Source organism: Ambystoma mexicanum, chromosome 10 (assembly GCF_040938575.1).
Source record: "Ambystoma mexicanum isolate Mex_15411 chromosome 10, UKY_AmexF1_1, whole genome shotgun sequence".
Lineage (NCBI taxonomy): Eukaryota > Metazoa > Chordata > Amphibia > Caudata > Ambystomatidae > Ambystoma > Ambystoma mexicanum.
Window position 1 is genome coordinate 1,122,410,726 of NC_090932.1, and position 25,543 is coordinate 1,122,436,268.

Sequence of the window (25,543 nt, forward strand, 5' to 3'; positions counted from 1 at the left end):
GGGCCATTCTACATCGTATGGAGTTGGCGATCGGCTTACCTAATTCCCTATGACCAGCTAAAACCAAATATATGTTTCATATGGCAGTGGCTAGTATAATTATGAAGTTATGATACATACTTCTTTGCCAAAAAGTTGTAATGAGAACAAAGAATGGAAATAAATGCAAACAGACAGATGGTTTGTTTGTTTATTTTACTTGTATAGCGCACCATGACCCAGAGGTATCCGGGTGCTCATGAGTAAGAAGACGGTACCTCCCCTGAACCAATCCTGACAGGGGGCAGAGAGAGGGATGGTAACTGTCCTATCCGAGCGGCAGGGATAATTACAGGGTACTGCCCTAGATTGTAAAATTAGTGATGTCATTTCTGCTATATAAGGGGGGCTGTACTAGGACTCACACACACACACACAAACACCAGGGAGACAGGAGAAGGAGGACGGAGAGAAGGTTGCTGAACCTTACCATCTTTGGAAGTGCAGTGACCAGACCCCTTGCCCGATCTGTCCTGAGATCCAACTGGCTTTCCTGAATCCTAAACCAAGGCTTGTTTTGTAAGTAGCATATAACCCCAGCTGAAAATTGCATAAGCCCTTGATTTTTTTAGTTGTAGATCCAATGTTTCCCATTGAAAACCCCAAATTGCCAGTGTTATTCAGTCATCTCCCCATAGAAGAATCTCTTGTTTGCCTGTGTACGTTAGTGTATCTCCTTTGAAAAACCTCCCAGTTGTCTGCGTAAATCCTTAGTATTTATTTTTAAATAAATCAATTAATTCCCCCATTGAAATTCACGGTTCAAAACTGTTGCAATTCGAAATCAACCATCTTGTTCCTGGTGTGTTTATTTAATTGTTATAGCCAGTAAAGTGTTGCCTCAAAAAAAGGAGTCTCCTTGTAACTAAAAACCAAATGTGTCCGTGTATTGTGTGCATTACCAAACAAATTCCTATTTGCATCTGTTCTATTAAACCCAAACCGTTGTTCCCATTGTGAGCAATCCCTTTTTCCTAGAAATCTACCTGTTATGAGCCTCTGTCCCTGTCATTGAAAACCAATTTTCTAATTGTAAGCTAAACCTCTTCCCTGCGCTGCCTGTCATTGTAAGCCCCAGTATAAACGAATTTCCATGTGCCGCTGTATTTTCCCTTTGCATTTGCTTTTTCTCAAAACCGATTTTCCCTCGAAATCAAGTCCAAATTGATGTTTGGGTGTGTGTTGCAGGGGGGAGTGCTTAGCTATAGGTTATATCACTTTGTGTGGAATTGTTATTTTCCTGTTTTGTCATTAAAACAAAAGTGAGTGTAACAGCCCATTTCCACTTGGTCACTCGAGATAGGATAGTGCATTAGTGTGGCCACAATTTTGGTGGCTGTTGTATTTTGACTATCCACATGTATATTGAATAATACATTAATAAAATATCATATTAATACACACCAGCCTGGTTCCTAGTCCATTGTGACACAGGGTGTTTGTGGAGGTTGGGTCCGAGGCGGGTTGGAGGCCTACTCAAAAGAATCTGCAGTATATTAAAGGTAAAAAGCGTTTTATTGTGTCCACATTCATTGTAGGGGAAGGAGTTCCCTGGCTGGAGTGTGCCGTGTAATAAACCGTGACACAATACTTCTCAGTGGGTGGGTCAGCGTCTTATCTGTACTATTTCTTCTCTGGCACTCAAAGTCTAGCGTGTTGAGCTTGGGGTGCTGCGTTCAGGAGGTAGAGGCAGTGCTGCCACATTATAGGGTACCAGTGCTCCGGAGCAGGAGCCCCGATTGCTGGGTTCCAGTGATCATGCTTGTGTTGCCTGGCTGGTGATACTAGGCAAGCTACACCCTGATGGGACTCCCACTGCTGGCACTTTCATGGCACAAATGCCATCCAAGGTTGGGTGCAGCCTGCGCTGCAGGGAAAGCAGCAGCCTTAGGGGGGGGGGGAATCGGCCAGTTCTATGAATCAGGAGGAGGCAGTGAGTCCCCTGTTACCAGAATACCACCTGGCACCTGTGGGTGTAAGGCATTTGTAAGCACTAAGTCCCACATCAACCAGCTGCTACAGCATGTAACCACAGCTGTCCTTGCACAGCGATTCACTGTTCTATGCATCTCCCCACCGTCTCTCTGTTCTGTATCCTTACTGCTTCCTTTTGTTATTGACTGTTTCTTAAATATAAATTACTACAGTTCAGTGTCTTCTTTCCTTCTATAATACAGTGACTGGTCCTGTAGATGATCACCTTATGCTTTCACGCTACAGCATACTGTGCCTGTACTCCCTCCATAAATAACCTTGGACCAGCCTAGTTGATGAAACATTTGTGTATAGGTGCATTATAAATGTCATAAGAGGGAAAGCATGACATGACCGGTGTCTCATGTCAGTGGCCCCTGTTCTCGCCATGCCATACTATGTATTACATTAAAACTCGAACTGGTGAAGTATGTGAGTGGGACGGATGAACTGGATGGAACAAATGAATCTGGGTCATACGGGTAAACTGGGTTGAACGGATAGAAATATGTGGATAGAACAAGTAAAGTATACAGATGGATCGGGTTAACTGTAGAATAGGGGAAGTGTGTGAAACCAGTTAAGTGGACGGAACGTGTGAAGATGACGTTTGTGGATCAATGATGCATGGAGAAAGGATAGCGTTGAGATAGAACAAATAAAATCAGCAGTGCATAAATGGTTCGAGTGCATAAAATAGTTGAAATCCTTGTAACAGATTGGAGCGCTTGGAACAAACTGGAGTGCTTGGAAAGAAGTGGAGTGCATGGAACGGATGCGAGAACATGGAGCAGACGCGTATGCATTGAACGGATTGGAATGCATGGAATGGATTGGAGTACATGAAACAGAGTGAGTGCATGGAACGGATTGGCCGTGCATGGAAAGGATTGGAATGCATAGAATAGCGTGACTTACATAGAATGGTTTGAAAGGACATTGAAACGCACTTTTCTGAGTACTTGACCTGGTTGTAATGCGTGGACATTCGGAGTACATGCAATGGATGGAGTACATAGAACGGATGGAGTACATGGAACTACTGGAGTCGGCGCGGTCTCAAGCAGCTAAGGTAAACCACCATATCCACATCTCCACGCTTACTCTCTTCTTTACACCACCACTCAACTAGAACACAGCGATACTATGACACCATTTGGCTTGGCTGTTCTCATACCATCATCTGCCTCATACTCCCCATCACCCTAACTAAACACTGCTGGTTACACAACCTCCAGTCTAGGCGTTTCTGCTCAGGCCTAACGCAGCCAAACCGGTCTGGATAACAACCTGCCAGAACGATCACATAATCCTGATCTCTCAGCCTCCACACCTACAGCTAAGAAGCAGCTATCACACAATTGCTACACGAGCTGCACACATATCCGGTGCTCACACGCACCTTTTGACTCTCTCAACTCTCTCTACTGACCTGAACTTCGGTTCCCGAGGGCGTTCAACCTACCAGCACCTTGAGACCATACGAATGGTACACAAGGCGCTATATAAATGCAAAGTAACATAACATAACAGAAGGAATGTTGAATGGAGCCATTTCTGCATATTCAGTTTCTTGAAATCCAATGGATCAGGGCTGGTGAAAGGGTAAATAGTGCCCCCATGCAGAACGCCATTTGGCACAACCCTGTTCTTTTAATGGGTTGAATTGCATGTTTTAGAGGCCAAAAGGTTGCCCTCTTCTGATCATGGACCTCGAGGCTGCCACCTTGCCTGGCGACCACCCAATGACAACTCCTGACAACCTTTTGGCTTTGCAAACATTAAAGAGGTTCCATTTATGTGCTCATAACGATAAACAACATTATTTCTCCAACTTGTATGTCTTTGTATACCACGTTACAGAATGCTAGGCCATGTCATGGTATGTCAGGTTATGCTAAGCCATATCACACATTCATGGCCCACAATCTGTGCTTAACTGCACCGTGACTTCCAGCAGGCACCTCCAAGAAATTCCACCCACAGAGCCACACAGGTTTACGTGGGATTAAAGTAGAATGTGTCTGGAAATGCACCAGGAACTACAAACAGACACAACCAACCACACACCATATTGCAACTACAGCATTAGCATTCTGGCGGGCATCAATACAAATGTGCTGTTGTCTTTAAATCCTATCAGGTTTGTGGCAATGTCGCAGGCCCAATTTGCTTTCAAATAATTTGACACTGGTTCCCACAAACATTCCTTGAGTCCGAACAGGAAGGATGGCCGCACACATGTATGCCCCAGCTCCAGTAAGTCTTTGAAGGCAGCCACTCCCTCCCCACCCCCTGATATTTGAAGTGTTAACCCCCAACCCTCTCCCCCTCTCCTCGAGGCTTGGGCCCAGGTGTATCCATTGGCAAAGTGTTAGATAGGTTATCTTCAGACTTATCCTCTGCTTAAACCCAAAAATATCTCTGCTGGAAACAAGTCCTTCTCTTTCTTCAGGCTTCTCTCAAGCATTCTGCCTTCACACCCAGCACTCACCTTTTCCTTGCTCCAGGTACTGGACTGAGGAGATGAGCAGAGCTGGAGTTTTCTGTCCACGGTTGGTATCGATGAATGGAACATGAAGATCTTCCCAGGACAATCACAAACCTGGGAAGAAGAAAGAGTGCATCATTGATAGGTGGGCACCAGGGAGGGAAGGTGAAACTACCCTGAGGTGTCACACACCTCACACCTCTGGCATGGAGAGGGCCTCACTCCCTGGGAGGCATCAGGGAGGGAAGCAGAACCCTTGCACAACTGTTTGATCAACCACCAATTTTTGCATATTGCAAATGTTCATGAGTAACGGATTATTTGATTCGGGCCGAATATATCTTACTCAAGACACAAGAGATTACATTCAAGGGAACACTCCCATGTAGAAACTGTCAGCATTGCCCCAAAGGCAACTATGTTAACGATCCCTACAGTGGCAAAAAGATTTGGCTGAGACACTCTACAACATGTGGCTCTTCCAATGTGATTTATGTTATTAAATGCCTGTGTGTCATCTCTTATGTGGGGATGACCACAGGAAAAGTAAAAACTCATTGGACGGAACACAAGTCCAATGTGAGAACCCATCAAGAACGCTCACCAGTAGCACAACATTTTGTACAAGCCCAACATGCTGCAGCACACACAGTTTCTTATACTGAAACATGTTAAGGTTCCTATGAGAGGGGGTGACTTGAATGCATTACTCCCTCAAAAGGAGATATTTAGGACAAACCAGCTGGAAACTTTGAACCCCAGAGGGATGAACACGGAATTTGATCTAACAAGTTTTCTGTGATATATGTATAAACAGATATCTATGGGAGAGTACGTAGAGCTGAACATTAACTTGCTAGATGGGGTTTAAGATATTTGGCAATATGACTTCATTGCTGCATACATGGTATGAGAAGTTTGATTGTTAGCAGTACATGCAAATAAGACACTGTAGATGATATCTATGTCTTTATGATCTTACCATATGTATGGACTCTGGAAGTATATCTGTTGTACTGTATAGCGCAAGATGGACAACCCAAGATGGTGATTCTACTTTACATAAATAATGGGATCCCTTAAATTGAATTATGCCATCAAAACACATAGCATTTATTTGGATTTAAACATTGAATTGTGGCCCAAGTTATGACTAGTATGCTAAAGAGATTATGCACTTTCAGTGCCTTTATGACCAGAGACTACAGACAAGGGATACATTTCCCTTTGGAGGCATGCGTTAATTGTTTTACATGAATTAGTGTCTTTTAATAACTTCTTATGCTGCCGTCACGGCTGAACAAATAAATAATTGTGCCCCTCCCCCTTTTCAAATAAAACATGATTTACTTGTATTAGCGAGCGCGGGACACGAGGCTGTTAACCAGCAGCTGCCCGTTTCCTGTGTCTCGCTTAGAAGAATGCAAAGATGGTTGGAACTTGGAAGGGAGACAATAGCATTCAGCGTCCATTCATTTGACGGAAGTACTGTGACGTCACACGTCATGCGCTGCGTAGTTATGTTGTGATCTCTGAGGCATTGCTTAAAGCGGGTGTGGGCGAGAGGCTGTTTTCAGTCAATTCTCATACTACGCTATGGTTAATAGAGGTAAACCACACTGTTGGCACTTTCTGGCCCCTGCGGGAGATCCCGTGAGCCCCCGCCTGTCCACAGACACACACGCACACAGCTGCTTCAGGTTTGGGCTCCCCAGTCGCACTGACGCGGCCGGGAATGCCACCGTTTATTTATACCGCATGCGGCGGAGTGGAACGTCACTCCGCCGCGTGTGCACGCTCTTAATGGGGCAGCACCACACTCCTCCTTTTTCATAACAACGAAACACATGAACAAAGGAATTACTAACTACCACACACGGCACACTGCACCAACATGTCCCTAGAGAACCCTTTAATGACATCCACCCTGGTTCCCAGGTGAGCGTCGGGCCCCGGGCATCCATGACACAACAACAGTTTACTTAGTCCATCACATAGTCAGTGAGACGGGCAGGTTTCCCTCGCCCTGTCCTCTGGGGGTACCCCCTGCCAGTCTCTCGGGCCGGAGTTCCTTCACTCGGCCCTTTCCTGGGTCAGAGACCCCGACAGGAGAGCGGGACCACCGCCCTCATCCGGCACCTCCGCCATGTCCATGTCTGCCCTCGCCCAGTTTTTTAAAGAAACTGGCATTGTGACGGACAGAGGCCATTCCATCCGAGGCAGTGACCATTGACCCCTTCATTGCCACCACATCCAAAGGCGCCGGCTCATACGTGAGAGAGAGTTCTCCTTGGAGGGGCCGGTTTCTCACCAGCACCTCATCACCAGGGGCCAGTCTCTGGGGCCTCAGACCCCTTCGGGTGTTCTCCAGGTCTGTCCGTACTCTCCTCTCCCCTTCCACCTGCTCATTGTCAATGACGGTGGGCTCATGCTCCCCCACTTCCGGCAGAACGTCCCTCAGGCACTGCTGAAACATGGCCTCTGCAGGTGCCACCCCTGTGGATGTGTGTGGGGTGGTCCGGTATCCTTGCAGAAAGACATACAGCGCCCTTGACCCTGGGCAATGCGAAACACTTGGTTTAGCGTTCTCATCATGCGCTCCGCCTCGCCATTTGCTCTGGGCCACAGTGGGGTGACCTTCCGGTGGTGTACCCCGTACCCTCTCATCAGGTCCGCAACACTTTCACCCTGAAAGGGTGCGCCATTGTCCGAGCACAACACCTTGGGCAGTCCGTGGGTAGCAAAGACATTCTCCAGTGCCACCACCACCTTCTCAAACGCCACAGACTCTACGAATTTCACCTCTGGGTACCGGAACCACTCATCCACCACTACCAGGAAATGTGTGCCCCTGGTCGTGGAGCCGAAGTCTGCATGAACCTCCTCCCATGGTCTGGGTCCTCGGGGAATGGTTTCTATGAGCGGCTCCTTCAGTGCTGGCAACGCCGCCTGGCACCATACGCATGACACCACTGTGCGGTCCCCTCGGAGTAGTAGGCCAGCCTCTGAGAATAGCAGCTCCTTGCGCACCCTCCACAGCTGATCCAGGGTGACCTTGGCCTCTTGCGTTCTTCGAGCCAGCAAGTCCATCACTGCCCTCCATGCGCCATGCTCCATGGCAGTCTTTAGAATGATGAAACATTTGTCTGCCGCTGAGGCACGCTCTAGTTCCTCCACCGGCACAGAGTTGGGCATCACAGCTTCCACCACCAGCCGGATATGTTTGTCCGCTTCCTCCACACCTGGACAGCAGGTCTTCCCTCCACCCCTGGGATGCCTGGAGAGGTAGTCTGCAGCATTTTTGGTGCCCGGCTGGTACACCAGCGACAGGCCGTACTCAAGGAGCGCCAGCATCCAGCGTTCTATCCTCGCGGGTGGTTTAGAGGATGAACCTGCAAGGATGGGCAGCAGGGGCTTGTGGTCAGTGACCACCGTCACCGGCCTCCACAATACGTACAGTCTGAAATGTCGGCAGCCCCATAAGACTGCCCACTATCTGTGAGTACCGTTGTTCAGTGTCCGATAGGGCTTTGCTGGCATACGCTATCGGCCGCACCTCCAGATCAGCGTCCACCTGGGTAAGCACCGTCCCCAGACCATAAGGGCTTGCGTTGACCACAATCTCTGTCGGTAGGGCGGGATCAAAGAAGGCCATTGTGTCCTCGGTGGTGAGAGCCCCCTTGATGTCATCAAATGCTGCTTGTTCCAGCGGCCCCCACTGCCAGATGACTTCTTTCTTTGTGAGGGCCCACAGCGGCTCAGACCCGGAGGCCAAATTCCTGATGAACCGGCCACAATACGTGACCATACCCAGAAAGCTCTGCACCGTAGATACATTTTCGGGCGGCCGGGTTTCCTGGATATCCCTCACCTTACAGGCATCGGGCGACACCCCGCCTTCTTTACAGACAAACCCGAAGAACTCAATAGCAGTCTTAAGCACTCGCACTTGTCGCGATGCAGGGGGAGACCCAGGGATCGAAGGCGCTCAAACGTCTTTGCCAGCCGGGACAGATGTTCCGCCTCAGTCGTGGCGAACACCAAAATATTGTCACTGATGTTGAGCACGTCCTCGAGATCGGTGAGCGCTCCTCTGATATTTTGGAATATCTCTGCAGCAGATGACACCCCGAAGCTGAGCCTCTTGTACCGGTAGAGACCACGGTGGGTGGTGAAGGTGGTAATGTATCTGGATTCTGGGTGGAGCACCACCTGGTGGTATCCGGCTTGCAGATCAAGTTTTTGAGAAGAAGCGTGCACCCTGTAGCTCGGTGATAATGTCATCAATAGTGGGAGTCAGGTGCCTTTCCCGCTTGATTTGGGAGACGCATGTCCACACATATCCTGACGGAGTCAGGCTGATTTGGCTTTTGTGCAATGGGGAGATCCACGGAGTAGGGCCCTCCACCTACCCAATGATGTCAAGTCTGACCAAATTGTCTAGCTCCTGATCCATCAAGTCCCTCAGGAGGAATGGCATCCGTCGATGTTTCAATGCCACAGGTTGGATGGAGTGCAATTTGACTGGGACGCCAGTCATTCGCCCAATTCCTTCGAACATGCCTGAGTGTTTGTCCAACAACATCAGTATGTCCACCACATACACCGAGTACGCAAAGGTGACGATCCCCAGGGCCTCCGCGCAGCCGAGTAGAGTGTTGCTGCTGACAGCTGTGACATAGAATCGAGCTCGAATCTTTGATCCCCCATGCTTCACATCTGCGACAAAGGCACCATCGAGCGGGATTGGGTGTAGGGAGGCCGGGCGGAGACTCCACGGCATCTTAATGCTCTCTGGCCATGACATTGACAGAGGCGCCAGTGTCCACAAGCACCGGAACTGATGCTTCATTGACATGCACGTGGCATCTGGGTTTGTCGCCTGGACTTCGAGCGCAAGACACCCACACTCGACACAAGGAACACGTTTTCTTCTTCTTCTTCTTCCTCCTCCTCCTCCTCCTCTTCTTCGCCTTCCAGACCTGTGCCTTCGTCCCCTTGGTCTACCTGGGCCACATTCAGTGGGCGTTGCTGGTGGAAGAACCCATCATGGACAGGACCCCACGGGACAATCAGCGGACTTGGGGTTACACATGCGGGCATAGTGGTCAGTGGCCCCACATGGGCCACACGACTTCCCCACTGCTGGGCACTCTACCGGGTGCCGAAGGTCATACCTGCACTTCATACACGAGTTGACCGGCCCAGACCTTCTGTCGCGCTGCCCGCCAGCTGGACGTCTGGACCCTCTGCCTCTGCCCACAGCACAGATGTCCTCCACTTTGTTGGGACGCACCCCAGCCTCCATGCGGGATGCCCATAGCTCAGACACCTCTTGACACCTTCCAAGTTCTAAGATTCGAGGGAGGGTAATGCCAGGTTTTCTCAGGATCTGCCGGCGCAGCTTGCTAGAGGCACATCCTTGAATCAGCTGGTTGAATCAGCTGGTTTCTAATCATGGTATCAGGATTGTCCCAGGCACAGGGAACTGCTAACCTGCGCAGCCTCCCATAGAATGTGTCCAGCGTCTCATCGTCCTTCTGGCGAGACGAACCCATGAGAAAACGTTCATAATCGGCCTTTGCCAGAGGCAGAAAGTAGTTGCGGAGGGCACCTTCGCCGCAGGATACGAGTCGTCCTGAGGCTGGAGGCACAGAAACACTTCATGCACTGCAGGCCCAGCACAATACAACAGGGTCGCCACCTTGCTATCATCGTTGGTTTCCATGGTGGCCCTGAAGTACATCTCCAGCCTGTCCATCCACATTTTCTACCTGGGCCCCTGACTGGAAGGCGCGCCTGAAATATCAAATTCAGGCATTGGCTGCAGGGCGCCCGGTGGTCTCATTACCGGTCTTGGTGGTAGTGCTGGGAGTGGTTGTTGCACAGCGGGTGGGACTTGCTGGACTGCCACTGCAGGGGGCGGCTGACCTGCAGCCTGATCATTGTTCATGTGGACTTCACCCTCTTTACACCTTCACCAGTCACGGGTAGGCAGGTTAAAATTCTTCCCAAATAGTCAACAGGGGCCCTCCAACATTCACCAAGGCTTCAGTGGGTATACCAGGATGTAGTTCCCCACAGCAGACACAGTTCCATAGGCTACTAGAGGGTAGATGCTGCAGACAACGTCCTAGGCCAAAGGCCCCAAATATTGAGCCGGGTGGACCCAGGGAACACACAAAGGAATAGCAGGCCTCCCTTGGCTCCACGACAAAAATGGGCAAAAAATTTAAAGATTCACACCAAAAAGCACATCTTGTGCAGTTAGTAGCTATCCGCCACTATGTTTTCCGAACATTGGGCCTGGATGGCTCACCGTTGCTCCAAACTCGAGCTGTGATCCTTTTAGGCCCGGATTATAAGATGGCTTCCAGCCACGTGGTCTGCATCCTTCTCCTCGGCATTTCGGAAGGTGCAATTCTCATAAAAACCGAGATTGACACCTCTGCTTTCACCGCCGTTCCCAGGATTGCAGATCAGTTCTTCGTCACCACTGTTGGCACTCTCTGGCCCCTGCCGGAGATCCTGTGAGCCCCCGCCCGTCCACAGACACACACGCACGCAGCTGCTTCAGATTTGGGCTCCCAAGTTGCACTGACGCGGCCAGGAACGCCCCGTTTATTTATACCACACGCAGCAGAATGGAACGTCACTCTGCCGCGTGCGCGCGCCCTTAAAGGGGCAGCACCACACACACTACATTTTAACAGATTATACCTTCAATGTTTTAACTTTACAGGTATTGGTCCAAGTGGTTTGGGTCCATTGAAGGATTGGCCACATTGCAATAAACAGTCATTGGGACAATTCCACAGTAAGTGTTCCTTTTACATTGGGATAAGACTATATTTTTTTATGAAGCAGAAGTTTGATTAACACAAGGGATTTCTTGAATCTATTTTCAGTTTCTTCATGTTGGAGTATTTTCCATGAGGAGGAAGGTTAGTGTTAAGTGGTATATTTTGTACATCATTATACCGGGTCAATTACTTTTAGGCCCTTTGAGTTGATTGAATTGTTTCTGCTTTCAGTTTCTTTGTGGTGGTTTATATTACATGCAGATACAGGTCAGTGTTAGCATATATTTACATATAATGTTTCACTTCCTTGTAATTAATAGAAGCATAATTATATAATGGGTTGCTTATTTTCTGTTTACTAGATTGCTTTAAGAGGATTTTATGAAGACAGACTTTAAAAGACAATACTTACCTGATGAAGGGATAAATGGTCCTGAAACGTGTAGTGGTTATGGGAGCAATTCGAAGAAGAACCATCATGTTAGATGTCGAACTGTTCATGCATATTATATTGTAATATTGTCTGGAAAAAAAGTGTTTCTATTTCTTGAGTAACGTTTTGTGTGAGGTAGAGATCCTTCAAGGAAGGGATTTAACACATGACATTCAATGTTTAAACTTGTCTGTTTTGAAAACATTCATTTTGTGAAATACATATTTTATCTTTTACAAGCTAGAGAGTACTTATCTGTATGTTCAAGCATTATATTATTTAGCAAAGTATATCTTTCAAGTTTATTAAATAACATTCTGGAGGTTTATTACTGTATATCTCTTTGTACGATTGATTGAGCATATTGTATTTAGGGATGCAGAATCTACCCAGAAGCATCACACACATGGGGGCAGAGAGAGAGCTTCACCATAACCCAGACGTGGACTCCCTGCTCACTGTGCTCAGAGAAGCACAGCTCCACCTCACTGAGGCCCAACAAGGCTGAAACATGTGTATGGGGTTGCTGTTGGTACTCTTATTCAGAAGGGAATTGCTGTAGCATTTCGGTGCTGGACTGCCCATGTGGGCGGGACAAAGACTGATATGCAAATGGATATTTCCCACGCGCCAGGGGACCATTACAGTGGTGATAGTGCGCTGTACAAATATCCTTTAACATTAACCTCTGTGAAAGGTACAGTGAGCAAAAAGAGTTGGCTGCGAACTCTCAAAGTGGAAAAAAAACACAGAACAGGTTATGATGCCATGTTCTTCCTGGAGAAGGGCGCCTGCTACCTTTTTAAAAAACACTTCACCGGAGGAGTCATTCCCTCAGGCGATTGGTGTAAAACAAACACATACAGCCCTTGGAGGTGGGTGGGGGTTTGGGCAGTGAGAGGCATCTATTCAGGAGCACCAGATTGCACCAGAACTGTGTATGTTTTGGGAGCAGAAATCTGAGGGGCCCCACATTGCATTTTCCAGGTGGCCTCTTTCATTTTGAGTTATGTCACTGCCTGGGGCAGAGGAAGAACTTCATTGATCAGGGGCACTATACAGGCAAGGGGACAGGACCTGTCACACACTTGGGGCAGAGTGAGGGCTTCATTTTTTGGCGATGGTGGGGAGGGAAAGTGAAACTATCTGGGAGAAGGGGAGGGAGGGATATAGGATTCACACACTGGGATATGGTTGTAACACACACACCTGCAGCCCTTGTGGCGTAAAGGGGCTCATCTATTCAGGAGTACCAAGATTGAACTAAGAACTGTTTCTATCTTGGGAGTGGACATCTCAAGGGAGCCATCTATGGATTTTGCAGGATGCCCTATAGCAGAGAGAGGGCTTCTTGCACTGGTCTGTGGGGGCAACAGGAAGGGTAGGGGAAGTATTTGGAGGAGTGAAACACATAAGAAACCGAGGGCCTTGCTCATGGGGGGGTCAGGGGGCAGGATGCAACAGGGACTGAATATGCCCCAGGCACCTACAGGAAGTAGTCTGCATTCATTAATAAGATTTTCTGCCTTTTTGTGACAATCTGATCCGAGTAGCATCTGGTAGCACATGATTTGTGAAAGGTTGTGGGAAGATGTGTGCTTTAAAGCACACAGAGTCAGTAAGATTCCTTAAACTGCAAGCTGTACAGTGCACTAAGTCATTATGCTTTTCCACATTGGCCCAGAAAACCAGCCTATTAGGCCGACCCTTTGGTAATTGCCCAGTTGCCCTTAAAGCCAGTTGGAGCCTGGGGCATCATGGAGGGAATAGTAAGCTGCCTGAAGGAGTCATACATATTGGGGAGGGGGCACTTTCCTCGTGTGGTGTGACAGTGTGGTGTACTATTGCTACCTGTTTCTCACCCAGAAAGAGATTCTTTCTTTTTTGAGATTTAAACAGGGTTGTTAAAGGAGCTCGTAGGAGGTTTAAACAGTATACGTTGACCTCAGTGCATGGTTCGACACCCTGAGCTCTGTAAAACATTGGAGGAAACTATTACAATGGGGAATTCCATTGGAACTACTTAAGATGTTGGTCATTTTATATACAAACACTTTGGTTAAGGTTAGAGTTAACAACACTGGGAGCACTACAGATATCATTAACACCTATAAGGGCCTAAAGCAAGGTTGTATATTGTCCACGCTTTGCTTAACCTCTACTTAAGCGACCTCCCAGCTGCCTTAAACATTAACTCCACAGTTCCTCCCAGGATGGGTATGACCATAATACCTTGGTTGGGCTACGCCGATGACTTGGTTCTATTAGATCTGATACCGCAGGCACTGCAGAGTTCACTTGATTCCCGCAATTGTTACAGCGTGGAAATCGCGTGACTATAAATATTGGTAAAACCAAGTCTATGATTTTTAGTTCCAAAGAATTAAAACAAAAACAACACCTCACACTTAAACTGGGACCCATATCAGTAGAACAAGTACACTCCTATGAATATTTAGGCCTTACATTTGATTGTCACTTGACCTGGGATCTCCATTTGGATCGCATTAAAAGGAAGGCCAAACAAATTGTAGCTGGTCTGAAACTATTTGCTAGGAGATACGCAGGCCATTCATTGATTAGCCTGGTTAACTTGTATACAACTAAAATAAGGCCAGTATTGTTGTATGAGCCAGAAATATGGGCCTATAAACATTATGATAAACTGAGCTAGATTGAAGGAGGGTGTTTGAAATGGGATGAATCCTATGGATCCCTCACTAAAACCCTACCTAAAGTCTCCTCCCAGGTGCCCACGAAAAGGCAGACGCTTTCTGATCCTGACCTTGGGGGTTGTGTTCTGCAGGAGGATCGCCGGGGAGGAGAAAGGGCTCCGAGGAGTAAGAGGACTCCATGGGATGAGACACTTTCTTTTCTTCCAGGGAAGCTATGTGAATGATACCAAGTCTGTAATGGCTTGTTGCCAGTGAGAGCTTTTCACTTCCCCAATTGAACATCTTTTTTTAAAAACAATTTTATTTTCATTCGGCGGTAAAGACATGTTTCATTCAACAAGTGCGCAATGATATAACTTATAACAAAATGAACACGCATCATAACTGTGTTGTCTACTGCTATTCGACAGAAACCCCCTTGTTTTTACCCGTTCATTCTTAACCATCTTCCCCCACCCCTGACCCTGTCACCTTTTCTCTAGGTTACAGAGTCTTTTGTCCTTTTCACTAATACTTCCCCATATGGGGGTCCTGCTCCTTGTGTGTTCCTGGCTGTCAACAGACGTGAAGGTTTTTAAGGTTCTGTGGTTTAAAGAAGTAGGCTTCTCTTCCAATTCAATATCTTAAGGTTGGTGAAAACATTCATCGACCCTTAGGCACTGGAAGAAATTAAAACCCTTTAAAAACAGGGAGGCTCATATATTAAATACTACCCTGCACCTCAAAGTAATAGTTATGAAAAGTCTGAAATCAATACCAATTTAGACTATTAAAGTCTTTAATTCTCTGTAAAGTCAAGTCTGTTAAATTATCCTTGTGATCTTTCATTAGGGGATATAAACTGGAAAAGAAATGAGCAAGAAAACAACATTTCCCTTAGAAAAACTGATTTCTGCATTATGGACTTCAAGTCCCATTATCCCCAAGGTACTGGGATGAAGAGGAGTGCCAAAGAGGAACAAAACTGCAAAGTGCAGCTTGTTAAGTAAAATGACCCACACCTGAGGAATACCAGGAGGCTTGAAAGGCTCCCTCAGCTGCAGGCCATAGGAAAGAAGAAGGAGGAGAGCAGTAGTCGTAGGTGGAGGAGTTGTGAACCCTCTACTTTGCAGCAGAGACTGGAGGAAAGGGAAGATGCCTGGACCACTGTTGAGTGCCACACAGTAGCCGGTCCCTTAGGAGGGTCTTCCCCTCCCGAAGCCTCAATTGCAGAGGTCACACAGTGGGAAGCTTTGGAGAGCGAAGCTTGTCCCCTGGGGACTTGAATTGCAGAGGCTGCACAGCGGGAAGCAAATGTTTGAAGCACTTTCCCCATGCAAGGCTTTCTCCGGTGGCAGGCGAGCACCGGAGAGCCTCTGCATTGGAGGAAGCTCCTTGTGTGTTTGGCGCGGGCAGCAGCAGACAGGACGTTGTAGATTGCTGGACCGCAAGAGGCCGCTGAGGAGGACCTGGGAGCAGTGAGAGAAACGGACGCGCATGCCATACCCGGTGAGTTCACTCTGGCAAGTGTGACCCCAGAGCACTTCGGAACCACTCACATGCTCAGAACAGGTAGTTAAATAATTAAAAGCAACTGCGTAGAGAGAAACCCCTGAAAGAAGGCAATTTTGAATACCAAATTGATAAAAAGCATAGAAAGCATTATTTTGTAAAACAAACTTACTGTGTCTTTAAGCATATAGGGTTGTGTAAGAGCCAGCAGCAAGAGGTGACAATAATCCTAGAACTCAATACAAACGTTCATTGCCCAAGCCAAAAGAAAGTTAAAACAAGGCATTTCAAAATTAAACCATATTGCCAAAGTCAAGAGGGGACAAATAGGAATCCAAATGTTTTAAAGTGTGTTGCCCATGTTTAAATACGTGTATAAGCAAAGCTGGCGAAAACCCACATTGCCAAAGAAGAGAGAAAGTGAGATCATATTATTGTCATTATTCGGTTAATTAAGAAGTGGGGAAACAAGAGTGGCAAGATGGCTACCCTTCTGGGAAAGGAGATTCAGAAGGAGTGGAGCATAGCTTGCATAGGTCCTGGGAATCACAGAAGTGTAATCAAGAGTACCAGTGTAAATCTGGTCGTCCATGAAAAAATTCTCAAACGTGGTGTTGTGAAACTTGAGACATTGCTGAGTGTTGCTGAGTGTTGTGTAAACTGCTGCAGAAGTGGATATTTGTTTCTAAACAAGTATGTGGTTGAAGAATCATTTTGATGCAGACAATTTATGTTCATTCTACTGAATTCAGGAATTGTTGCGAGTTCATGCGAAGAAGATTGTTTTACATAATATTACAAGTGGAAGAAAAAGAAACCTTGTTGAACGATCCGAAATGTGGGAACTTTTTGTTGCAAAAGAACTTCATTGGAACTTTAATACAAGGCAGTATTTCCTTATTCTTATGGAACTTTTAAAACCAAATCTTGCTTGAATCTGGGGAAGAGGAATTCACCCAGATTATAAGGAGAGGCATTTGTCACATGATGAATCTAACTGTTATATCTGTTGCTTTTGAATTGACATATACATTACCTTGTTGAGTTTATGTATACGTATGTGGGGCAAAAACCTTTTATTGGGGTAATCCTCAACAGGGTAGGGATAGTGAGGTGTTTATCCCACCTTCTAAGTTTAATAAATAAATAAATAAATAAACTGCTTAATTTACCTACCGCCAATGCGATTCAATATGTTTTGCTAGAGACTCGCATTAATCCTATAGTTAGTTCCCTGAAGATAAATAATGTTAATTCATGCATAAGGATTTTACATTCCGTGAAGGATTCTCTTCTTCATGCTAATGGTATACTGCTACATTTTGACATTTATGGTTATAGGAAGATTCCAGCGTACAAGTTGCATCATGATACTGTTGATTGGATGCAAGGTCTTGGCTATTCTATGGAATTATTTTGATTTCTTAAATGAGGTCCTCGAGAGGGATCATTTATGATGTTGACTGTGAGCATCTGTTAGTCAATTTGTCCACTAAAGCCTCCACAGCGGAATATTTGCTCCACTGGATGTGAAAAATAGGAGAAAAGAAAGATACCTTGCTGCTTATCCCTATAATCATATCATTTCCACCTACATCCCACCTACACCCGTATTAAATTTAATTCAGTGGATACTTTAGCGGGGTCTGGTAGTTGTAGGGGTTTTTCCCTGGCCATGCGTTATTGCAGGCTTTGTGGGACGACAAGCTTGGAAACCTTTAAATACTTAATTGAGTGTGAGGCATTAGTATCCATCAGATGCAATACTTGCATGGCTTATGGAGTGGTAATGGAGCAGATCACCTTGAATAGTCTGTAGCATACTTATTTAGAAGGGTATGATGTTAGCCTAAGATATAATTTGACTATGTTATGGAGAATAGTGGGCACAACTCTGCAAATATTATACTAATTGCACAATTAAAAATGGCTTTCTTTTAACAATTTAAGGAATGTATATGCTATCTGAATCAGATGTTTTCTTCGTTTCATTAATGCTCTGGTTGTATTTCTATTCACTCTTTCATCATTGTATTTTAGAATGTTTTATTCATGAAAATTCTTGTGTGTATAAAAAGCCTAATCGCTGTATTATACTCACTTCTTGACTAATCAATGCATACATTATTTGTATCATTGCTATATGCAAGAGACAAAAAATAAGGGAACTAGATCCATGACTCCTAATTCTAGGTATTGTGGTAGATGGCTCATGGATTTACCTGGATCAGTGACTCCTAATTCTTGGCATGGTGATAGATGGCCCCTGGGTTTCCCTGGATTTGTGACTCTTAATTTGAAATGAAGAGGTCTGGGAGTCCCTCTACCGGCACAAATACAGCCCATTGACCTGTTCTTGGGTGGATGGCCCCCAGGAGAGTCTGAACCACGCTTTAGCTCACTGTGCTTTTCACAGAGGAGAAATGTCAATAGGGATATCAGTTTTTGTCCCACCCAAAGGTAGTCTAGCACCGAAATGCTAGGCAAATCTCCTCTGAACAAGAGTACCAACAGCAACCCCAGACACGTGTTTCAGCCTAGTCAGGCCTCATCAGTAAGGTGGAGCTGTGCCTCTCTGAGTACAGTGAGCAAGGGGTCCACTTCTGGACTACGCTGGTAACTTAGGGTGAGTACCCAAAGTACCCAAATATTTGCATAAAAAGGTCTAGGAGTGCTTCTACTGGCACAAACACAGCCCATTGACCTGTTCTTTGGTGGATGGCCCCCGGGAGAATCTCAACCACGCTTTAGCTCACTATGCTTTTCAAAGAGGAGACATTTCCATAGGCATATCAGTCTTTGTCCCACCCGAAGGTAGTCCAGCACCAAAATGCTAGGCAAATATCCTCCGAACAAGAGTACTAACAGCAACCCCAGACACATGCCTAGCATTTCAGTGACTGATATGCAGGGATATTTCTCCTCTGTGAAAGGGACAGTGAGCTAAAGACTTGGTTGAGACTCTCCCGGGGGCCAACCACCCAAGAGCAGGTCAATGGGCCGTGTTCATGCCGGTAGAGGAACTCCCAGAACCCCCCCTTGTTTCGCTGGTAGATGGCTCATGGGTTTCCCTAGACCCCCGACTCCTAATTCTGGGTGTGCTGGCAGGGATGTCATTTCACCAACATGCCATGAGTAGCGGAAGTGGCATCACACGACCCTTGACCTCTGGTGACATCACAGGAAGGGTTGTAATTTGACCCCACCCCAAAGTGATATCACAGGAAGCGATGGCACACAACATTTCACCCCTTGACAAAACAGGAAGTGGCATCACATAGCATTGTTTCTAAGTACACTATGAAAAATATCGTTACAATATCATTTTAAATGTGATATACATTTCATACAAGAATGGATCGCCATATGTATCATTAAGATCAGTGTGTGTGGCCCATATTACCAAATTACTGCTAATGTAAGCAGGCGTCCATGGCCAAATGATAATGATGTGTTTTTATATAGCACTTACGCTTAAGCGCTTTATATTGAACAAATATATATACAATATCACCCAACCTATGTTGGAACTCATTTATCGACCTCTGAAGGATGAAAGGCTGAGCTGAGGTGTTTAAGAACAGACTAAATCAGCGACTCATCCCCAGAAGTGTGCCTGAAATAAACCTTTAATGAGTCTAGCAATTATTGTATAGAATTCCAGGAAGACAAATGATTTGGTACTCCTATTCTTTCTTATTTAGGGTCAGTGCTGAAAGTGTTAGACTTGTGGAACCCCGGTCTTTTCTTTTTCTTCTAAGAGGCCCGAACAAGAAAGCCAGACATCCAGAAGCAAAGAGCCACATGGAGCTGGCCACAGCCCAGGAGCTAGCATTAAAAAAAATATTTTTTAGGGGTAGCAACTGCGACCAATGGAAACCCCTAAATGACGTCCCTGTGTGCTGGTAGATGGCTCATGGCTTTCCCTGGATCCATGACTCCTATTTCTAGCTGTGCTGGTAGATGGCTTTTGGGTTTACCTTTATCCGTGACTCCTAATTCTAGATGTGCTAGTAGATGGCTCGTGGGTTTACGGTTTAGCTGGACACATGACTCCCAATTCTAGGTGTACTGGTAGATGGCTCAGGCACTGTGTTTATCCCCTGTCACATGCTCCTTTCCTCTCATTCTCCTCTCTTTCCTTTGCTCCAGTGTATATGTCAGGAGCAGGGCTGTGGAAGTACAACCCGTTTCTGATGCAGGACTAATCGTGATAACTACATACTGTTGACAAAGGGTGGTGTACTTATGCTGCCTTCAGCAAGTGCTGTTATATATAGATTTCTATTCATAAAGTGTCAGTTTAAATTTTATAAATATTTCCTGAAGACTTGTGAAAGGATTGCGCAGCAAGGTTGAGTAGGTTTGATGCAGCTATCAAACTGGATACCCACCAGACATCCCAGAATTGGGCCCTCTTTTTACCAGGAGTTTTATTTTATTTAAACCATTTTCTGGGTTTTGGGGAGAGTGGGGGGGCACTGACAGAATCCCAGCTGCAACTACTGGATATGTATACATCTTCATATCTCAATGCACCTTTACTAGCAATTCAACATAAGTTATAAACCAAATACATGTTATAATCATTTGTTAAGTTTTTCTTAACACTAAAGCCAAATCTCTGCCTTTCGGTATGGGCTCCAACTCTTAACTTTTCAGTTAACAGCCACATGCATCAACTGATTGTGCCACAGAAACTGCTTTGGAAATAGTTTTATAGCAAGGCTTGGAAAAGCAATCAAGGCAAAAGCTCCTTTGATTTTAACATGCTTGCACGCACAACTAAATCTTCAGTTTATATCCAAGGGAATGCCTGGTATCCTGCCCACTACCTTCTTCCCACAACTGAACTCTGGTCATGGCAGCCACTGTCAAATTGTAGTCCTACTTTTATGTTGATCTATCCCAGGGTTTTTATTGTAAAGATCTGGTCACCCTATACCTTCAGCTATGTGCCTGTTACGCCTCTGTCTGCTGCAACCATTTTTATTTGCACATCAACATATAAACACAAAATCTGTATGTGGCCCCTTTTTGAGACACTGCTGATATGGAAAACCTAAAGAGACTAAGCGAGGTTGAGATAGAAAGGAAGAGCAGGCTATATGCAACAGCTTCATATCAATAATTGCCAATGTTTGATTTACTTAGTATATCATTTAGAAAGTGCAGTTCTTCTTGGTGGGGAGGAAAGAGGTTTGATTAATGGAAAAGGTTACATACAAAACCAAAACACAACAAGGTGGCATTTATCCACCAGAAAATCCTCCAGTGTTTAAAGTCACACATGTACTGATAAATGCAGTGAGAGAACACCCACTGCCACAGTTCAAATACCTAGATCAGTGAAAAACATGTGTTCTCAAAATAATAGCAAGCTTTTTTATTTTCTTAGTACTTTTCTGAAAAATATAATGTAAAAAGTAAAAATCTATGTTCTTAGGCAAAGTAATTTCTGCAACTTGGTTCACTTTTTGCTTTAGGAGTAATCTTCTACGTGTGAATAAGAGTGGTCTTGGTGTTCTATAAATAAAAGGGGTTTAAGGGCCCTTGGCTACATCCCCCTTACTTGGATTAGTGACTGACACCCCTTACCTTGAGCGACTCAAGCCCGGCTCGGATGGCAGGTGTAAAAACAGCTTCTCTCTCCTCAGTGCCTGAAAAGAGGCCAGGAATCCCATCCAGTAAACTGGAAAAGAGACAATGTGGGTTAAAAAGAGCAAAGACTCCATCAGAGCATCTCCATATTTTAGTGTATATAAGTGTCACTGATCAAAATAGTGTTAAATTACCACCAAACACTACAAGAGGAACTAATCAATAAATGGTGCAACACGTGTCTAATATTACATCAATTATTTTAAAACGTGGCAAAGAAAATGGTTCAGTGTTTTCAGAAATATTAGTGGATACGTTAGCAAAAGTAGTTGGAGAGAGTCATTTGTGAAGATAAAATGGGATAAGGGTATGCATGGGATCTCTTTACTGGGCCTGACGGACGGGTTTCTGCCCAAGGTGATGATGCTGTGCAGTGGTCTTCAGTGGCAAGGGTGGCACTTCCTTCTACAACTTATTCTGAATTCCGGTTTAGTATTTCAGGGGTACCTAAAGGGCGTGCCCTATTTATGATTTGAAATGTATGTTGAGCAATTAGAATCACATGTTCAAAATAATCCAGGCATTGTGGATTCTTAATCAAAACTTCCTGACGTAGGCTGTGCTTTAATCTGAAGATATCATCATTGGACACCTTCAATTAAGATTGTGTTCAGTTTTCAAAAGTATCTACTTTTAAGATTAACAAAATGTAAAGCAAAACAGTGACACAATACCTTGCTTGAGATAGCCAGTTCTGAAACAGGGATATACTAATAACCTACAGCCAGTATCTAATGCTTTGTTAGTTATAGAAATGTAGTCAGAAAGTTATGAAACGATCTGGAACATTTGGCAAAGCTGCATTTCAGGTTTAGCATCATATAAACTTAATTAAGATATGTAACTTGTGTTTATTTTACTGTTTCGTTGTCCAACCTTTTCCATCCTCCTAAAAGGTCCTAATATCAGTCTACTTTTCATAGCCACTCTTTTGCTACCCGTACTTTTTATGTACTCAGAAACAATCATTATAGTGGTCATAATCTATAGAAGATTATATTCCTGGGCATATGAGGCTGTTTGCCTTTGGTTCATGATGGTAGCACCAGCACCCGTGAGGCCATAGATCTTTTAAAAAACATGGAATGTCCAGACACAGAATGAAGCTGAGACAAGCATACAAATGTATAACTTTGTTGCTTCGACAGGAAGATTTTGTAATATTTTAAATATCATTACACTCCCTGAAAATCTTTTCTCAACTCATCCATGTGTTTGCCAAAACCAATAATTCAATCACATGTGGGAAATCTATGATAAATATTTAGAAAATGTCAGCTAGTTTTTATTCTTTTCAAATCTTAATAAACAAAAAATAATACAATTTGAATACACTATCCAAAACAAGCAAAGGGCAAACTCATAAACCAATAAGATAATAAAATGTACATAGCAAAAACCTCATACAGTTTTTTTTAATGCATTCACAATTGATATACTTTGTTTCATGTAGTTTCAATAATACAATGAGCAATCATCTAAGTGCATTATTAATGTTATCTGATGTCCAATTTATTATGGTTGATGCAAATATATACGCTTCGTAGTGTAAACAGTCCAAAACTCCTTCTTCAGGACCAAACATTCATGTTCTGCTTATGCAAAGAAATACAACATTGCCACATTACTACAGTATGTACACCCCTTAAGAGAACTAAGAAAGGTGTGAGAAATTATTTATTGTCCTTTAGTCCAAATCTCCGTTTCTACTTACTGTGAAAAGAGTGGTTATCTTCAAGAGGGAGAGACCCACCAGGGTTGGTTCAGATCTGACTTAGGGAATGTGAAGAGTTCATAGAAATCAACAAATTAAATCTACTATGTAACCCTGTATTGCTAAATAGATGATAACTTATATTTGAATGATATTGGGATTTAACACTGGTATATTCTTTTAACATTTTGTGGGACCCAACCCTGTTACCATTTACATTTGGGATTTAACACTGTTATTTTTTAACATTGCTGGGATCAAACCCTGTTATTACTACTTTAAGGATTAAAAAGACTGGGAACTAGAATGCGCGCCTGACCTTTTCTTCTTTTTTACTTAATATTGTATTTACCTGTTTAAAGGTGATCTTGGAGAAAATGTTCTCATTGCCCTTAATGATGCAAACAAATTGAAAGAAAACATTTTCCATTCAAAACATACACCTTAATAAAAATTAAAGTGCAATGACAATGTACCTTTTTGGGAACTACCACCATTAACAGGACAATATCCACGTAATAATTGTTTCATATGCAGTTATACAAAAAAATAAACTGGATTTGATCTTGCAGATGAAGTAACTTTTCCAACTGTCAAACTAAATTAGCTATTGACTGCATGCAATGTCCATATGGCCTTAAATATGTTGGGAGAAAACTACCAGGGCAATAACTAACCCCATTATAGCACACCAATATGTATTATAAACAAATATGCAGCGGTGGCCCTATGGTGCAGCATTTCATGCACTTACTCCACAGTGCCCATAGATGCCAAGGGCATTTGACGTAATTTCCACCTAATTGGTTATTCAGAGGTTGCCAATCCACAGCATCTCGATTGGGAGTATGATTTTAAGTGTTGCTGTGCCAGAATGGCTTCACACAAATTGTTGAATGGTCCTAGTTCGTTTTAAAAATTTTTGAAGTTAATAGAATCGTAGGATGCTGGGTATCTACTGCACATATCTATTGCTACCACAGATGTATTTGCAACAAGGCCTAGGTCCGGGGTGGCAGATTTGCAGAGGAGCGGCATTTTATTGAAATGTACTGGTTGTCATTTTTTAAATAAAAAGCCAATTTTGTTTCTCTGAGTCTGGTTGATCCACAACACAGAGTAATTTTGAGCTGTTAGCAGTCATTCCACTCTGACAGCTAAAGTCCTTGATGGCCAAATTTGTATATATGCTTGATATTTACAAAAGCTTTATTGTAAGGGTGACTTTTGTGTGTAACGAAGAACAAAAATACACATTCTAAACCCAGCGTGCATTAGGTATTTAGTGATGCAGTCATACAACTTTCACAGACATATATGACAGATATAAAGCTCTTTGGTCATTATCTTCCCAAAATGCTCTTTAATATGCAAAACACCCAAACCCTCAATGTGTTTATTGGTGCCACTGCACATTATCTTTGGAGTTCTTTCTAATCAATACACACATACACTGTGTTAAGGAATCACTTTTTAATTCAAAAACACGACACATATTTTTTAAACCGTTGCAAAAATGAGGGTTTTCCCTTCAGAAAAGTAAAGGTTAAAAATGATTATCATTTTACAATATCAAATGCATGCATATGCTGAAGTCAAGCACATGTGACACTAAAATGATGTTCAAAAGCAAGCACTGATTTCCCTTGCCGGCCCCACATTTCAGAGGTCTGTAGCCGCCCAAAAGGTGCAATCAGGAAATAGATCATAGAGAAGTTAATGGTGAAGAGTAAATCTGAATACGCAAATGAATCAAGAAACATGTGAAAGGATACCCAAAGCCACTGAAGGGTGAGCACAAAACCTGTGTGCCAAAGGTACACACTTTTTCACAGCTGTAAATGTCTCCCGTAAAGATATCCATTCAGCCATCGTTACAGAAACTGCTCAGTGCTAAGCAGGCAAATGGCATCCCTGCTGGGTTTATCATAGCGTCTTTGATGACATTCTGCTGCACGCTCAGTACTAAGTACTGTGATGTTTATGAGTGATCTTTACATTAATTATATTTTAAATACAAGGTAGTACTTTTACTGTGAAATAGTACTTCAAACGACAGCAGGAAATGTATATATATATATACCCAAAAATCTCAAAATGTATTGTACAATCCAATCAACTCTACATAGCAAACATTTTAAATTTCCTTGAATGCAAGCTGGCAAGACCCATAGCCTAAACCACACCCACAAAGGTAATATTGTGCTGAAACGCCCGATCCATTGCTCAATTCTACACTTGGAGTGTTGGGCACAAACAGCA

At 44.3% G+C, this 25,543-nt stretch overlaps 1 protein-coding gene across 3 annotated transcripts in view; it reads right to left on the reverse strand.

Annotated features, from left to right (window-relative positions):
- LOC138492054 (protein transport protein Sec24C-like) overlaps positions 1-25,543 on the reverse strand; it is a 255,965-nt gene that overhangs the window by 73,802 nt on the left and 156,620 nt on the right. For all 3 annotated transcript variants that reach the window (XM_069619003.1, XM_069619001.1, XM_069619002.1), the window contains exons 12-13: positions 21,505-21,598; positions 4,508-4,618 (exon numbers count right to left, since the gene is read on the reverse strand). In XM_069619003.1, coding sequence (XP_069475104.1) covers positions 4,508-4,618; positions 21,505-21,598 — 205 coding nt within the window. The remainder of the gene's footprint in view (positions 1-4,507; positions 4,619-21,504; positions 21,599-25,543) is intronic.